The following is an 18,535-nucleotide window of genomic DNA, read 5'->3' on the forward strand; positions in this document are numbered from 1 at the left end:
CCTCAGTCGGAGCCCCCACTCAGGGTGTGGTAGTCTTTGCCCGCAGCCTTTGTAAAACAGTTTTTGCTATAATAGGCAAAAGTCCTTCATGAGAATGTTTAAGTCATAAACTATAGTATTTCCATCTTCGACAATGGTCTATATAAACGCTCATGACTTTATGGAACGTAGTGTGATTTAAATCTATTCTAAAGGGCTGTAGGAGTAACTAACAAATTCTGTCTAATGATGAAATGCAAATGATATGTGGAGAGTTATCAGTGGCATCTGAAAACCCTTCCCAATTGTTAATGGAATTAAATACCTCAGGAACCTGAAGTGAGAGTGCTGGGAAAATAAATATTTCCAAATACATCTGAAGCAGTAGGGATTTATTAATATATTTAAGAGCTTTATAAAAATTTCTGTGGTTTTAGGTTGTTTTATTTATTTTTTTTAATTGCAGGTACTAAGGAAATGTTACTTAGCAATCAAAAGCTATTCAATACTAACATTAAAGTTAATACATTGTTCTTAGATCTATTTCAATCAGTATCCTGATTTTCAAGGTTCAAATGTATTGTTCTTTGTTGTTCTTCTATTATTTCTAGAGACCCACATTGTTGTTATTAGATTTCTAAAGTCCATACCTCTTTGATATATTCTCATGGCTGCCGATCTTCACTGACTCCTTCTTCTGCATGCTGTTCTCTCTCAGGTCAGGACACCTCCAAGGCTCTCCCTGACTGGCTATCCCGCCCCCTTTTATCCCAGTCATTTCATTGGTTACAGCTGCAGCCCATCAAGGGCAACTGGGACCTCTGGGGCAAAGCCTCTATACACATATTCAAATACATTTCCTCTACTACAGTTCTTAGATCTATTTCAAATCAGTATCCTAATTTTCCAGGTACAGTGTAACATACATAAAATTTACAGCACATCTTTTATCCACAGAAATCCTGTTCATTTTTTTCCTAAGAATCTGATTTCTTAAGTCGTTCTGATGTGGCTTTTTCTTTATTTGTTTCTTTGTTTGTTTTTCTTACAGTGTATCAGTAAAAATATTGGACCAGGAAAAACTGAGAGGGTTCCTAAAGAAAATGCATTCCTGAGCAAAGAGCTAACAGTTAGTGATTTTCTTTCTTTTATTTCTTCAGGAAAGTATTTAAACTTAAAAGTATGATATAATGAAATATATAATTTCTTTTTTCTTTATTTCACCAGAAAAATTTAGCCCCAAAATATGCCTAAAAATATTTAAGTGAGTTTGAATTTGGAAAATAAATAAAGTAAAATCTAGCCATCATAAAACACAGAATTTTGAAGAGTTACAGCCTGATTTAAAAAATATAACACTGAAGCTCTGATGTCACTGTTCCCCTGAGCATATGGGAGCGCTCTAACAAAACCTACACAAAATAATAAAAATCTAAAAAAGGTTTATAATGCAGTGCTACTAAGGCTGATGAACACAGAATACATAAATTACGTTGTATTCATCTATTTATCTGGAAGAAAGTGTTCATAGGAGAAATAAGACAGTTTTAAAATGGCACTTGATAAATTTATAAAAGTGGGGATTCCTTGCAATTACATGAAAACTTTTCATTGTAGTGAAAATTGTTTAGTGTTGCTGTTCTAATTTGAGAACACTCAAATACAATCATACATTGAAAATTAATATTTTTAAAAAGCTTAAATATCTGGGTTTTTTTGTATGTAAACCTTCTTTCCCAATGCTTTAATTCTTTCTATTCTCCCCATCCATTCTAGTCTCTTGCTCCAGCTGTTCTTTTAACATGCATAGCTTAAGTCTGTAAATAAATGTAGCTTTGTTCCCCCAGCAAATGCAACTGGATATGTTGTTTGTGAACCTGCGAATGGAATCTCTTTATCTGAAAGAGAATTTCAACATTAACTGGTTTGCTGAGACAGGACTGGTAGATAACATTGCTCAAGTCGTCATGGAATACAAGCAAGCTCGAGGATTACTGGTAATGCTTTGGTATAGTATTTTAAACTGTTCTTCTCTCTTTATCCCCAATAGAAATGGTTACATAAACACAAGTCATAAATTAATTAAGTAAAAATAGAAGATGGATATAGATGCAAAATAAGTGAACATAAAAACTTTAAATTAAATTGAAGATTTAAATAAGAGGCTCCTTTTTTTTGCCTCTTTAAATAAGAGGCAAAAGAAAAAAAAGAAGACTGAGTTTTATTTTCTTTGTGCCTAAAACTGAAATTCTGTAAATGCAAATCAGCTTAATGATGGAAAGCTGCTATTCTGAAGCTAGTTTCTTTATGCAGTATATGGTACTCTTGGTATATTTTGCCTTGGGAATATAATAAGTGTATCTTTTATTTAAACTTTTTTATAATAGTCAATAGTTAATAGTTTTGTGTCCTTTATATATTCAGTGAGTGTGGATATTCCAGTGCAATATAGCCTTCCTTTTACCCTGCTCTGTAGTGTAATTTACTGGGCAACTTCACTATTTCCTATGTTAGCTTGATATTTAGAACTTCTGTATTCAGATGTATGGGTTACTGAAAGGTGCAGAAAAATGCCTGTTTATATCCAAGTATCAATAAAGCTGTTTAGCATGTCTGTATCTGGTTCAAACTTTGAATAAGAGTTCAGGACATGTAAAAAAGATGAAGATACTATTGTTAAAAGTTATTTATTGAAAGTCCTTTCATAGTTCTGAAAGAATTATCAGATCTGTGTTTGGGTTAAACCATTGCATCACAGAACAAATGCATCTAACTAAAAAAAACAGTACATACCAGGTAGCAAGGAGAAGGAAGGCTAGCTAGACTGTCTCTGTCACTACTCTATTGCAGAGTTTGTACTGCCAGATTTATTAAATTAAGATAGGTATTTAATTAGGTATGATTATGAGTTTATTGCATAACATATTTAGAAGTGTATACTGGGATCCTAATTGCACTTATGCATCCTCAGGCTAGGTAGGCTGAAATGAGACATCACTTAAGATTGTGATGAATCTGGAATTTTTGAAGTCAAAATAATAATTTTGATGACAGCAACTCTATCTCAACTGGAAAGTAGAGACATTCCAAAATTCACTGCATTCTATCTGTGGGATTGTGTCATCTCTTTGGATTATTCAAACATTAACTAACCACAACAAATTGGTCTGTATGTCTACTAAATAGAAGCATGCTTTTTCTCCAACAGTAAATTTCATCATTTAAGTAACTATGTTACTTGAGACCTATGGGTGATAGAGAAGATATTCAACAAGAAATAAATAAATAAAACAAAAATATCCTTTTAGTTTTAAGTACAATTGCTATTTCCTATTAGTCATATTAAAAATATTGTTGCTTTTACATAAAAGCATCTGTGCTGTTTGAATAATGTTATATCTTTATCCTTTTTTCCAGCCTCTCAAAATTTGCATTCATGGTCCTCCTGGGTCTGGCAAATCTACCATTGCTAAGGAGCTCTGCAAACACTACAAGCTACATTATGTTAGGACAAATGATGTGATTTCTGAAAAAATTGCAGATCTGGTGTGTTACTGTTTTCTAATATTCCTGTTATTTAATTTCTCAGATTTTAAGATATGTGGCAGCATTTAAAAATTACTTATAATCCCATTATTTGAGAATGGAAATATTTTTTAACATACTGATCATCTCTGGCAGTTGCACTGAAATCTTTTTAGAGACTGGAAGTTGCTCAGTAACTCACTGTTCATGAATACACATGAAAGGAATTATTTTTTTCTTTTATTACATCTGTGTATAAAGTAAATTTGGTTATGGAATTTCTGAGCCAACTCATATTTCTGTTCTCGTCATCAGGAGCAAATTGTGGCTAAAGAACCTGTCAGGGTGGAAAGAGAAGTAGAAGGAGAAGAAGAAGATCTTGTAGAGGAGGAGGAAGAGGAGGAGGGTGAAAATGTAGAAGAAGCAAAAGAATTCTTAGATGCAATAAAAGAAAACATGCAGCAAAATAAAGGTAGGAAATACAAAGTATGATGGTGGGATTCAGGTAGCTAGTGCAACCCTATGCAAATGGAAATCAGGAAATAAATTTGTGTTCTAGACTTTTAGTTCCTATCAAAATCAAGAATCAGCTGGACAAGGGAGAGGAAATACAATGAAGGGTTTATGAGTTGAGATAAAGACAGGGAGAGATCACAAATAGTGTACAGGGCAAAACAGACCTGACTTGGACAAATTACTTAAATGTATTGCCAATCAAAATCAGAGAACCCACCCCTACCTTCTCTCCTGAATTTAACTTTATTAATGCTTCTCTGCTTCCTCCCACCAGCAGCACAGGGAGATGGAGAATAAGGGTTATGGCCAGTTCATCACATGGTTCTGCTGCTGCTTCCTCCTCAGGAAGAGGAGTCTTTTCCCTGCTCCACTGTGGGGTCCCTCACACAGCAGACAGCCCTCCACAAACTTCTCCAGTGTGAGTCCTTCCCATGGACCACAGCTTTTATGAACTGCTCCATTGTGGTTCCTTTCCACAGGATGCAGTCCTTCAAGCCCAGGCTGCTCCATTGTGGTTCCTTTCCACAGGATGCAGTCCTTCAAGCCCAGGCTGCTCCATTGTGGTCCCTTCCACAGGATGCAGTCCTTCAGGCTGCTCCAGTGTGGTCCCTTCCACAGGATGCAGTCCTTCAGGCTGCTCCAGTGTGGTCCCTTCCACAGGATGCAGTCCTTCAGGCTGCTCCATTGTGGTCCCTTCCACAGGATGCAGTCCTTCAGGCTGCTCCAGTGTGGTCCCTTCCACAGGATGCAGTCCTTCAGGCTGCTCCAATGTGGTCTCTTCCACAGGATGCAGTCCTTCAGGCTGCTCCAGTGTGGTCCCTTCCACAGGATGCAGTCCTTCAAGCCCAGGCTGCTCCATTGTGGTCCCTTCTACAGGATGCAGTCCTTCAGGCTGCTCCAGTGTGGTCCCTTCCACAGGATGCAGTCCTTCAGGCTGCTCCAGTGTGGTCCCTTCCACAGGATGCAGTCCTTCAGGCTGCTCCAGCTCGGGTCCCCCAGGTGGTCCCAAGTCAGGCACCAAACCTGCTCCTCTCTCCATGGGTCTGCAGGTCCTGCCAGGAGCCTGCTCCAGTGGGGGCTTCCCATGGGGTCACAGCTTTCTTTTGGACATCCACCTACTCCTGAGTGGGCCTCTCCATGGGCTGTAGGTGGATCTCAGCTCTCCCCTGAACCTCCATGGGCTGCATGGTGACAGCCTGCTCACCATGGGCTGCACCACAGCCTGCAGGTGGATCTTTGCTTTGGCACCTGAAGCATCTCCTCCCCTAGTTCTGCACTGACCTGGGTGTCTGCAGAGATGTTTCTCTCACAGATTCTCACTTCTTTCTTCCCTGGACACATTTTATTTCTGCACAATGACTTTTTCCCTACATAGATATTTGGTCACAGAGGCGTTGCTACCATCCCTGATTGGCTTAAATTTGGTCAGCAGCAGATCCATCTTGGAGCCATCTGGCATTGGCTCTGTCAAACATGGGGGAAGCTTCTACCAGCTTCTCAGAAAAGCCACTTCTGTAAGTCCCCTGGCTAACAAAACCTGTCCACAGAAACCCAATCCAACAATACACCTTGTATATTAAAAGTGACATATTTTTAAAATATTTTGATCCCTCTTTAATCATTACACTTTCATCTTTCTACTTCAGATTTTTTTAATAATGTCATGTTTTCTTCTCAGAGCAGAGAGCATAAATTTCTATAACATAAAGTAAAAAGCTGGTGAAATATACCTTTGTCAAACTTACAAAAATAAAAGTAGTTTAGTAAAAACAAGTGCACGCTAAAATGAAATTGTGGGGGTTATTAAGAACTTCATACATCATTAAAAAGTAAATACTGCTTACGGAAGCCTGGAAAGAATTTGCAAAAGATTGAAAAAAGGTTCCTTGCTGAAAAATATTAGTTACCATTTATATATTAATAATGCCATGTAGTTTTGGTCTAAGTGTTTAACATTTTCCATGTGGTATAAAGTGATCCCCCTTAAAAATGTGATCCCTTGCTAAGGGTTTAGCTGATTTAGATCTTGTGTATCTGCAAAGAAATTAACTTCTTACACACCTGGAAACATCAGTAATGAGACTGGTGGCAGCATCTGTTCTGCATGCTTTGATATGTTGTTTAAAATAACAATGTCTTTTAAAATAGTTACATACTTTTATGATTAGAATGATTTATAAATATCTAAGACTTTTAATAGTCAAAGCAAAATAAAGTAAGAAACAAAAGGACAAAATTTCAGGTCAAACTTGACTTTCCTCCTACGTATTTTCTTGACAACGTAGGACAGGTAAATAAACTAATTCATATCACAACTTGTCTGAAAATGAAACTTGAAGAACCTACCTCATGTCTTTTATGGAAGACTATCTTTAAGTCTTATTGTAAAATGAAAATAGAAAATTATTGCTTTCTCGTGACTTTTTTTCTCTAAGTATTTCTTTACTGCCTCTATTAAAATCTGATTGTAGCATTCAAAATAAAACTAACTTCATGTTTAGATCATTAAGTACTAATGTTTATATCCTTGTAAACACAAAGGTAATTTTATTTTATATCTACATTTTAATATTCCAAAGATTGCTGACAATGCATAATATACAAATAGTAACTCAAAATATTTAACTTTTTAGGGTCTAAGTAGAAGAAAAATTTATTAAAATGCATTAAATGTTAGTAAAATAATTTCAGATCTCTTGTTTCTATAAGCTAGGCACCTATTAACCTTCTTTGTCTTAGGCAGTCTAGGTGATGAGTATATCATGAAAATTATGAAGGACAAGCTCATGTCCATGCCTTGTAGGAATCAGGGATATGTTTTAGATGGGTTCCCAGAGACCTATGAAGAGGCAATGGATCTTTTTAGAGGTGCGTACTGCTTGATTTGGTTTTCTTGCTGCTTTTGTTTTTATTGCTGCTGATGTTGTCATTATCATTATTGTTCTCAGAGCCATAATACTTGAGTGCATCAGCACTGTAATGACTGCAGTGCAAGATACAAAACTAAGTTTTGTGATGTGTGATTATTAGAATGTAAGAAGGACTGTAATGCACCTTATTTAATTTATGCACAAGATAATTTTTAGACTATTTTTCCTGGTAATGTAAAAAGTAAATGCTCAAGCATAGAGGATGCTCTCTTGTCCAGCTCCACTTAAGCAAGCTCTATAGAATAATTTCTTCATAATGTTTAAGAGCTACTGAATGAGGGGATCCAGCCAGTGCACCAGTACATATTTTGTGAGCCAAATTACAGTGTATTTATTAGGTGAGCTACTGTAGATACACACATTTCAAATTGTGAGCAAGCACTGTCCATACATTGAGACCAAGAATCATCTTCATGTTTAAATTACAACTGAGGTTTGAAGGTACAGAAAAACAGTCTTGTTCAGCTTAGTATGCTTTCTGCAAATGGTCATGCTCAGCTGGTACTCTACAGGCAGTTTTACTGACTATTCATAAAAGCAGACCCTTAGTAGCAAAAACCATTTTAACAGAGTTGTAAAATATTTTTACTCATTGTTCTGAGCCTTGTCTCTATTTTTTTGCAGAATAATTTATTGGGCAGTAGGAGAGGCCAAAGATAAGACAGCAGTTTTAAGACTGGACATATTTAAAAATTGTCTGTGCATGTAGATACATCTGTGGTGTAGGCAAACAACTACTAGTGTCCTAAGGTACAATTCTGGGGTGCCTGGCAACATGAATTACTTACTGAATTCTCTAAACTGGTGTTAAGGTTAGATTAATTTCCAGTTATTATTATAATTTGGATATTGGCAAACCTGTGTTTTACTTGGCACATTTTTAGCAAATAAAGTGATATTGTTGCTTCAAATGAAAATGTCAATTATTTCTTACTTTTGTTTTAATAGAAGAGGATGAAGGAGAAGAAGAAGAGGAACAAGCAGTGGGCAAAATGCCTAAATTTAATCAAATAATCATACCTGGTAAGTTCAATAGATTTCTTTTTAAATAAACGGAGTAGTTTTATTTTCTAATTAAATAAACTGATGAAAAGTTGCTGCCACCAACAAGAAGTCTAAAATATCACTCCATCTGTCCCTGTTTAATTTCACTTTAAAAAAAATCTATTTCATGTAATGCTGCTGCCCTCATATTTAAAAGTGAACAGTTAATCATAGAATCATTTAGGTTGTAAAAGACTACTAAGAGCATCAAGTCAAACCCTAAATCCAGTACTTCCAAGTCTACCACTAAACCATGTCCTTTAGTGTCACATCTCCTTATCTCTCAAATACCTCTAGGGATGGTGACTCAATCACCTCAATCGCCTCTCCAGACAGCCTGTTCCAACCATTGGCCACCTTTTTGTTAAAGAAGTTTTCCTTAATAAAAAGGAAGGGTTTGGTTCAGTTTCTGGGTTGTTTGTTTGTTTGTGGGTTTTTTTGTGAAAATGCCACCAACTGTTGGCTGATAACAACAGTAGTGGCTGTCTTGTTGTGATTACAGCAGCTTAATGGAATAAAAATGTAATGCATTGGTTATGCTGAGAATTAAAATAGAGTGGATTTAATCTATGTAGAAATTGCTTTATCCTGCTGGTTTTGCTTGATTCCTTTGGAAATTTTGTATATATTCAAACAATATGTTCTTCTTCACAGAATTTATTTTTTCTTTGATTGCATCTGATGAATTCCTTATAAACAGAATAATACAACTTTCAGAGAGTGAAGTTGCTGGAACTCATTATACTGAGGAACAGTTCCTGGAAACACTGAAACGCTTCCGCAAGATAAATACTGATGATGTGACTGTTCTCAACTATTTTGATGAACTTGAAATACATCCTCAGTTTATTGGTAAGGAATAATAAAATTAGTAGATATAATATGAATAAAATTTTTTTGTTCTTACAAATTTAACACTTGCAAAAATCAAATAGTAAGTATCCATATATAAATAATATTTTTATTAACATTGCAGAATACATATACAACAAGCATTTAATGATATACCTGCCTGCAAAAATGTTCTTTTACTGTTAACCTTTTTGTAAAATTTGGGGTGTTAGTTGTTCATTTTTGTAATCTTAATTATTAAAATAATTTTGTGACTTAGGTTACAGATCTCTGTACTGGCATCCTTTCAGATAGGTGTAAGAGTACATTTTCATGGACATAAACACTATGGTTCCTTATATTTTTTTTCTTTAGATTTATCCTCTGATGCTATTGTTGTCCTCAAAAATTGGATTTGTTACCTGGTGGGCCACAAGCTAATAATTACACCCTGAAGAGAGGCATTGATTGTTTATTTCAGAGTTGTACTAACTTCTGTGCTTGGTGGTACTCCACAAACACTCCTACTATCAAAACTTGTCACTATTTATACATTTTACCAAACAAAGGGATTAGTGTTTATTGGCTAAATATTACATAGTTCTCTTATTAATTAGTATTCTATCTTTTATTGGATAATTATTCTCTTGCTGCCCATGCTCAGTGTTACTCTTCTTTTGGGTCAGTGGGTTTTTTGTGTTGGTGGTCCTTGAATACGGTTGTGATTTCCTCACTGCTGGCATTAACTTTCACCCAGCTGGAGCTGATTTCAGCACAATTTCTCAGTTGGCTTTATTAGTTTCTTCCTTGGCAGTTCTGCCAGATGTCCTTATGGCTTGTAAATGTTGTACTCTTTGTGTCCTCTATCAGTGGTATATCCTTCTTCCCCAGCTTTGTTAATGGCCCATTGGTCTGAGATCACTGAGTCTTGTTCAGGCCTACACCTTAAGAAGGTAATTCAATGAACCAGTAATTTGTTTTTGTAATACCTTGACATCATTTAGGGCTTGCTGTCTGTTTCATGGGTTAAATCTTCCTTCTCATTGATCAAGCTTGAAAGTATGCAAAGATTAAACCTCAAAGTACATAATTTCTTTTAAAAAATTTTACATTTTCCACATTTTGCAATACCATGACAATATGTGGGTAATCTGTAAATTAAGAAGCATTTAAGAAAATTACTAGAAATCAAAAGTGGAAGGCTGAGACTGAATCTGTTTTGCACTATACCTGTATGTGAGAAAATTTGTCTTCCCTACATACTATCTAGAAAATTGTGATCACTGGGAAATCTTGAGAAGATAACTATAATCTGATTTTTCATGCCAGCGAGATTAGAGTGATAGCATTCTAAAGAAATGTGGGTTTTAGGGGGGAGAGGAAAGGAAACAAAGATTAAGGTAGAGACCTCTGCAACTAAAATCAAACTGCTGATATTTTGAATGACTATTTGAGATGAATTATGAAAAGTTAATTGTTCAACCCCCTAGTCACAACTGATTTTCCAAGACTTTTATTTCTTGTCACTCATGGAGATTATTTTGAAAATAATAGGATATAAGTGTTGTTAGGAAGTGTAGAAGTGGGAAAAAATAGTGAGTTAGTGTAATTATTTTAGAACTGAGGAAATTCTACTGTGAAAAGTAAATGTATGGAATGGTAAATATTAAGGTCTGGCATCACCAATTGGTCATATTCTCAGCTTATACACTTCTAGATATGCAAGTAGAGGCACTGTCAATTAAGAATTATGCCTCAAGATTATTCTTCAGCTGTAGCCCACTCCAAATACAGAAACTCAGTTGCCTACTGATTTTAGTTATTGCAGTATCACAACTGTGATGTTCCAGATGGTTTTCACGTTGGGTGTATAGCATTGATTCTCATGTTCAAATGAGCATCATCCTCATGTCCTGTTTGTCTCAGAAGTGTCTCCTTACCCATGTTCACATTCCTGGTTGTTACCCATGGAAGCATGCAGGTGTGTTGCTTCTGCTGTAAAATGGTAGGAACAGATTACAAAGATAACTCAGCCATTAACCCCTCCATTCTAGTCGATGTTCCAGCTGGATTTTCAGATGCGTAGAATTAAGTAGCAATGGATTTTATCAGAGACCCAACTGCTTGCTCAGTTATATTCTGAAGAAGAGGTTAAAAATGGTGCCTGTGATTTATTAAATAATGTTTCAAAATATTAAAAGTTTTTTTCCACCTTAAATTTAAAAAATTGTAGCATATGGTTTTATGTATAATTTTTATGATTATTATTTTTTTCTGAGTCTGAAATATGATTAGTACAAAGGAGTGGGCTTCAAGATTCTGGAAACTCAACTTTGCTTTGATGACTCACTATATGAAGACTGCAAGTTAGTTATCTTGTGTCTTGTTTTTCTCATTTGCAAGCTGGGAATGGTGACAGGCATGTCAGATCTTATACAAAAAGGTATATTAAGGCTACAACAGCAATCCTTTTGAAGACCTTAATTTATGAACTCCTTTCCTCTCAGCTAGCATCAGTGCTAACTTCATTTCTCATTTAAATGGCATTAGTTTTTGAGGATAAATGTAGTTAATTCTGATTGCCGTAAAATGAACATTGTACTCTTCTGTAGCCATCCAAGAAAAAAAATGCAGTCTTTGAGACCTCAAATTCAACATTGAAACCATTATTAGCAATACTTTAAATGACAAGAAAAGTGATTTTTATTGTAATTTGTATATCCACGTGCAGCTAAAATTGTAGGAATGATGGGCTGCTTGCCATAGCAAATGCATTGCTTTAGTTTGGAATACTTCAGGAATGTAATTCCTGATTTTTTGAAAGAAGAAGCTGTAAAATAAGGTTTATCATGTAGAATTATGTTAGTTCCCTCCTCAATTCATGCTCAGAGTTTGGATTTGAGGTCCAAATCACAAACAATTTAACTCTTGGAAAAATGGTATTAGTATTTGAGAGTCTGATTCTACCCGAATTGGTGATTAGAAAGAACTGGGAAAAATGCTTTGCCAATGACTTTCAAAATAATTTCCTAAGGAACTGTGGAGCAGGGGTGACTGGACTCTCATCTAAATGCTGTATTATGAGTCTTCTTTTTCCCTCCATCTGCATGTCTCCTTACCCACTTCTGTGCTTTTACACCTTCCATTTCCTGCCCCTGAAGAAGTCCTTTACCCCAGTATTCTCTCCCTCAAACGTCCACTTTTCCTCTTTTCCATGTACATTCCTGTACTGTTTCTGCCTCCACACACTGAATGCATACAGAAACTAGAGAACCCTGGAGAAAGTCTTCATTCTTCTGTATTTTTTCTTCTTCTTCTTTCTTGTCAAGTTTATTGTGCAAGTAACTTCCAGCAATTAGAAGTGGAGAAGGAATAAATGAAAGAGAAGGTCTTGTTCAGTCCTTGTGTTCCTACATGAAGCTACAAATTTGTTTTGTAAATACAACACAGTAAGAGATTGACTAGAGAAATTTGTGTATTTGTAAATCTGTATGAGAAATGTGAATTTGTAAATCTGTATGAGTGAAAACATTGGAGTTTGTGCCACATCCTAACAACCTATTGTGTAGCATTCAGGGGGGAGAGAAGGACAAAACTGATGGTTTTGTGCATCTGGAGAAGTTGACATAAATTGGTGCCAGGAACATATCTGAGAGATGGTAGTTAACCTCTTTTTTGGGTTTCAAAACCTAGGCAAGCTTCAATCGTTAAACAGTAGTTTTAAAATTTATTTTAGTATGTTTCTTCCTTACATCAGCTAAAAAGGCAAAGTATTTCAGCTGAAACTGGTAAAGAAAATCAGATTTAGAAAACTTCATTCTATGTAACAAAAAAATGACATCTATAAGCAATTGGAAATAACATCTTTTACTTGAAAATTCAAATAACATGAACACAATATATTTTTAGGTCTTGCATAATACTTGAGAATAGTTGACAAAACCTTGAAATGATTCTCTCTTGTATTATTTAAAAGATATAGCTGTATATGAAGATTTTGAAAACAGACTTGCTGTATCAAAGATCATCAAGGAAGTTGGAGAACCTCGGAATTATGGTTTGACAGATGAAGAAAAGGAGGCTTTGCAACGCCAGGCAGCTGAGGAACACCTTGCAAAAGAAGCTAAAGAAAAAGCTGAACAAGAGCGTAAAGAAGATAAGGAAAGGGAAGAAAGAAAGGAGAGATGGGAAGAGTGGGTAGGTTAATACAGTTTTTTGGGAAAACATTATTATTTATGTGTTTTAGATGACTTCAAGTAATCTGTTATGTAAATACACTTGGGAAATGTAGCATAAATTCTCTTGTTCCTTATATCCTAATTTAGGTTTGGGTTAGGCTATCTCCACAGTGCATTTTAAAGCCCATCTTACATAATCTGCTTTTTTTATTACAGATATAGCATTTTTTTTCATTTTAGTATCAGCTTGTCTTTAAAATACTTTTATGGTACTCTTGCTGCTGCTGTGCTGTAGCTCTTCTATTTTACCATTTATAAATATCTACTACAATCAGTGGAGACTTTCCTTACCAAGTCGAACAGGACTTTTGCATTTGCTCAGTTTACTTCTAAGCGCCTGACTAAGGCTTAATTATCAAACTAGATTTTTAGCTCAACCCTAACCCAATCTTCCAGCCTACATTGCAGAGAGGTTTCTGAGCCTGCAAGAACGTGTGTAAGAGCTGAGTACTCGGTTGGGTAAGGACTACCTGATGCAGTCTGAAGGATGGTTTTTGTTTGCTACTAATCTAATAAGTACTTGGTATTTAGGCTAGCTGACCCCAGAAGACTTGCTCCTGCTGCTTTTTCCTTATTTATTTTTCCACACCCAAGGACAATTTAGTTAAATGACCTGAAATTCGTACTGTAAGAATGTTTCTGTTCACACCCAAAGTCAGGCCGTTTCACCGGAAGGCAAGTCCATTGTCTTCTTTTAGAGTTATTTAAAAACAAACTGATCCTTCCACGGAGAAGTCTTTTTTTTATATTTGAATGCCCATACACATCTCTGGGGTAATAATATGCTGAAATTACTGACAATTAAAGAAGAACTTACATTCCTCTGATGTTGGCTCGTATATAAGGGTTTTCTAATATCTGGTTATTTACAGCTTCATTCAACATTAAACAGCATTTTGTACCCTGTAAAATTCCTAAGAATAGCTAACACATTTTAGCTAGATTCAATCCAAGCCATCTACCTTTAAAAGTGCAAACTGCATTTATCAAAGCTGAAGTAGGTGTTAGATAAAATGTGTGTTTAAGGTTATCCTTTAAAATAGGCAGATGATCAGATCTAAGCAACTGTTCATTTGTCCTTGACACTATAAATTAGCTGCTGTCTCCGAGAAGTGGCCAAAGACCACTTGCAAGATTTATTCAATAGCACTCCTGGATTGTGTGAATAAGGTAAAAATTGGTGTATCTGTTTTATCTGAATATTGCTTTTGTGTTACGCCTTGAGTATAGAAAAGCAGTTTTCAGAGTATCATCTGTTTGCTGTGTCTCTATATGACTCAGGCTACTGATGAATAAAATGAGTGAAGAGAGAGGACAATGAAAACGAGTTGGAGTAATATTCTGGCTAAAGCTGCTGCAAGTATGCATGCTACTAAGTGCTATTGGATGTAAGAAAGAAAAGCTTGCAGCAGTTATATTCCCTCATCCCCCTTAGTTTTTGAGTGTAAAAATATAATTTGATTTAACCTGAATTCAGAAATAAATTCAGCTGGTGGAAACAGATGTATTTCACTGAGTCAAATACACTAAAACCAGTATTACACTGGTTTTAGTGTATTTGACTCTCAAGCCCCTCAAAAACATCAATGAAATACGAATAAAACAAATAAAGGGAACTAAAGAGAAACAAACTCAACACAATTAACAAATTTAAAAATTAGAAAGCCAGGGCTCTCTACTGAGTGAAAATATTCTCCTTCCCTCCAGTTAAAATAAGCCTCAAGAAACAACCCATGTTTTACAATAGCACTAATTTTTGAAGTGCTACAGTGTATTTCAACTGTTTTGCCAAATACCTTATGGAAACAGGACCACTGGAAGACTTGAGAATAAACCTCCTTTTAGGTGTTAAGAAAAAAAAATCATTTTAGTAAAGAGATTATGTCAGTCCTTATAATGTTCAATTCTTTGCCCTCAGTGTGTTGTGTGCTCTAAATTTAATAAGCAGTTAGTAATTTTTACTGTCAACTTGTTCTTTAAAGTTCTGTCTACAGCTTCTAAAACTATTTTTCTCTCTAGACCAGCACTATTATTTAGCCAAATGTTATTTGATGGATTTTATAAACATTTTTTTTCTTTATTAATTGTAGAATAAACAGCAGGAGGAAGTGAAAAAACAGGAACAAGAGTTATTGGAGGCCCAATCTATTCCACTACGAAACTATTTAATGAAAAATGTCATGCCAACACTTATGCAAGGGATAAATGAATGTTGTAGGATCAGGCCAGATGATCCAGTCAATTTTCTGGTAAGGTGATTATGTTTTGTTTCTTAAATATTTTTGAATACTCATATAGACTCAAAGAATCTCTATTAATGAAAGGACTTAAATTTCCTCCCCACTTTCAGGATAGTAACTAATTAATGATTAGAATCTGCAATTCTGGTGACCAGCAATTATAGTGAAAATTAAAACCCAGAAACTACTCCTCATGGGATCAGTTGATACTGTGTATCAAGGGAAGGATCCAGTGTAGTTAAACAGTAATAGAACAAAAATCACTACCAGAATCTGTTTCCCCTTAGTACGTGCACTCACCACATCTTATGTACCCTGACAATTCTGCTGTGCCATAGAGGATTACAAGTTAAAGAACTTTTTTACATTAGGCTTTCATTTCCACTAGACTGATTTGTGCCAATGAACCTGTTATGATATCTGATAGCTGGAGTTAGGTGCCTCAAAAGAGGGTCCACAAACAAAGAAATCCCTGAGCAATTACACCCTTACAATCTAGACTTCCCATCCCTCACAGGACATCCCTCATGGGACCAAGAGCTCTGTGAGGCTCTGAGATCTGGCTGCCCTTCATTGGTTTGCTGTCTGTTACCAAGGGCTTGCTAAAGGGTCACCTGTACACCCTCTTAGGTCGGTTTCAGTGGGCTTTAGGTTGGTTCTGTTTCTTACAATCATGTGGTTGTTACGGTTCATATACCATGATCTATGGGCTGTCTACCCCAGCTATTAATTTTTAAGTAATGTTTAAGCTGCAGCTTTGTCTATTCTATTATTAATGTTCAAATTGTTAGTGCCAGGTTTCACTGTAATCCATCTTTGACTTAAAAACATAACCATATGGTTCAGATAAAGTTCAACCTGCAGCCTAAAAATTCTAGCTACTTATGCCTACTTTCAAATGATTTAAAATTTTTAACTCTTCAGAAAGCAGGACATCACTCTCCCCCCCCGCTACCCCCACCCCCCGGCACAACTGAACACATTGTCATAATGATAAATGGAATCTCTTTGGTAATTGCCTTCACAATACACACATAAATAAAGGAGAAAATCCTGTAGGACATTCACAGACTAATTCCCGTTGCAAATGACCTCAGGACAGTATCCAGCTCAACTTTGGACTGCAAGCAGGGTCAGGTCATTGCATTCAGACAGGAATCTAGGTGCCGTAACGTTATTGCTGTGCTGCTGTTCTGCCTGCACGTCCTAACCAAGCTGTTTATGAGCTGAAACAGAGCATTTTATTAATCAAGCAAAAGCTTAAAATGAAAGGAATGGTGTTACAATGCAACTTCAGGCACTAAGGGATGTTTTCTTTTTGCCTACTGGTGACAGCTACCTGTAGCTGTAGGAGTATGAGATCTTCCCTCATAACTGCATAGCTTTTAAATATCAGGATCAGTGGGTACAGAAATCAGGTTCTAGGGTGCTCCCTAGACCTTTCCTTGGACTGACAAAAACTGTTATAAATGGCTCACTTCCTTCTCTTGCCCACGATAGAAACAGTGACTGCTATGAAAAGGGTGAGTGAGGTCAGTGTTATTTTGGATAGTCTTTGGGGGAAAGAGATTTCTCTGACAGAGAGACATTTTTTGGTGTAAGTTACATTTAACATGTTCTGCAGTTTTGTTTAAAGCAATATTATCCACTATATGTTCGTTATTTTGCATATATTTTGAAGTTGGAGATGTGAAAATAATTGTAATTTTGAAACTATTCTGTTTATAGGCAGAATATCTCTTCAAGAACAGTCCTGATATCGACTGGAATAAACGTTAAATCCTAGCAGCAACAGGAATTGTGAAACAAAAAGGGAGAAAATTCCTAATACATTTTAGATAAAAAAGACTTAGTTTCTCATGTTATTTTTGTTTAGACTTACTATGCAGTCTTCATTTTTATTTATCATACTTTATTACTATTTTGTACTGGATGCTTAATCCTCTTCTATAACATTTCCATTTGCTGCATGTATTGATTGATACATTTACACATCTGTATATTATTTTCCTAATCCTTAGTGAATGTAGGCAGCTAGCCTGACAAAAACTTTTATTAAAAAATTTATTTCTACTGAAAAAGGAAATAAATAGAAGCAGCAAACTCTCTTATTTCCCCTCCCAGTTTGCCAAGAGGCAAAAAGTCACACAATACAGTCTTCTTGTGCTGATCTGAAGACTTACTGGTTAACAGGTTCCCAGCACATGTATGTCATAAAACCTGTGTTTAACTTTGGTACCAAACACATGGCTGTAGAACTCATTTAATAATCTTCAGCATTCAACCCTAGATACATATTTTCTAGAGATTCTTGAAGAATCTAGAGTTTCCAGCACATGGCTGTCCTTCCCAATTTTGCTGACTTCATCCAGCTGTCACAGGAACCATATCTGTGCTGACTGAGCTGGAAGTGATTGCATACTTGGTGTAAAACAAATACAGGATTTTGTCAAAACAGAAGGCAAGGACCCTTTGTGCAAAAGGAGGGGGGGAAAGTGGAAGAGCTGAAAGAATAGTGACATAGAAACATTTGACAGCTATATTGTCTGTAACTTTGAGTATCAGAATTTTAGACGTGTTAATGCCTGATGTTTTTATTCAGATATATTAGTGTTTTTGAAGAGTATCTTATTTCATCTGTTTTCATAGTTACACAGACAAGTTGGGAATAGAATTCAGAACCATCATCTCCTACTCTAAAGAAACACATGTTTTTGTGATCTATATGTCCTATATACTGTCAGCTAAACTCACCATTTGTCCTGTGAGGCAATTGAAGATGAAATAATTGGTAGCTTTTGACACTTTTTTGTGTCAAAAGTTTGAAAGGGTTGTTTTTCACAATAAAGATGACACTTAAAAGGAGAGGGTAAACAAGGTTTTCTCTAGTTACTGTAATGCATTGACTTTTCTAACAATAAAGTTTTGAGCTGCTCTATAGAGTGTGACTTTCTTATAATATTCTGAAAGTTTATGCATACTACTCCAGGCAGACATTTCAAGAACAACTCTTACAAAAGGATCCGTTTGCTTTGCGCAGGGCACGAAGGCACAGTGAGCCCGACGGGGGTAGCCAAAGCCACGCACGGGGCTGCCTCTGAACGAGCCCCTCCCGCGCCTAGAGCGCCGGGACGGCTCCCGGAGACTCTGCGGTGCCGGGGCCAACCGAGCCGAGCCGAGCCGAACTGAGCCGAGCTCGTCCCGTCCGCTCCCGTCCCGCCCGGCCCCGCGC

The 18,535-nt window shown here is 36.2% G+C and overlaps 1 protein-coding gene across 1 annotated transcript in view; it reads left to right on the plus strand.

Annotated features, from left to right (window-relative positions):
• The window catches only part of AK7 (adenylate kinase 7), a 29,761-nt gene extending 11,520 nt beyond the window's left edge, over nt 1-18,241 (plus strand). Inside the window, exons 9-18 of the mRNA XM_036385051.2 lie at nt 1,031-1,108; nt 1,827-1,976; nt 3,397-3,525; nt 3,820-3,976; nt 6,760-6,888; nt 7,899-7,973; nt 8,649-8,846; nt 12,802-13,022; nt 15,154-15,312; nt 17,032-18,241. Coding sequence (XP_036240944.1) covers nt 1,031-1,108; nt 1,827-1,976; nt 3,397-3,525; nt 3,820-3,976; nt 6,760-6,888; nt 7,899-7,973; nt 8,649-8,846; nt 12,802-13,022; nt 15,154-15,312; nt 17,032-17,082 — 1,347 coding nt within the window. The 3' untranslated portion in view covers nt 17,083-18,241. The remainder of the gene's footprint in view (nt 1-1,030; nt 1,109-1,826; nt 1,977-3,396; nt 3,526-3,819; nt 3,977-6,759; nt 6,889-7,898; nt 7,974-8,648; nt 8,847-12,801; nt 13,023-15,153; nt 15,313-17,031) is intronic.
• Nucleotides 18,242-18,535: the final 294 nt, after the last annotated feature.

This window comes from Molothrus ater, chromosome 6 (assembly GCF_012460135.2).
Source record: "Molothrus ater isolate BHLD 08-10-18 breed brown headed cowbird chromosome 6, BPBGC_Mater_1.1, whole genome shotgun sequence".
NCBI classification, from domain to species: Eukaryota; Metazoa; Chordata; class Aves; order Passeriformes; family Icteridae; genus Molothrus; species Molothrus ater.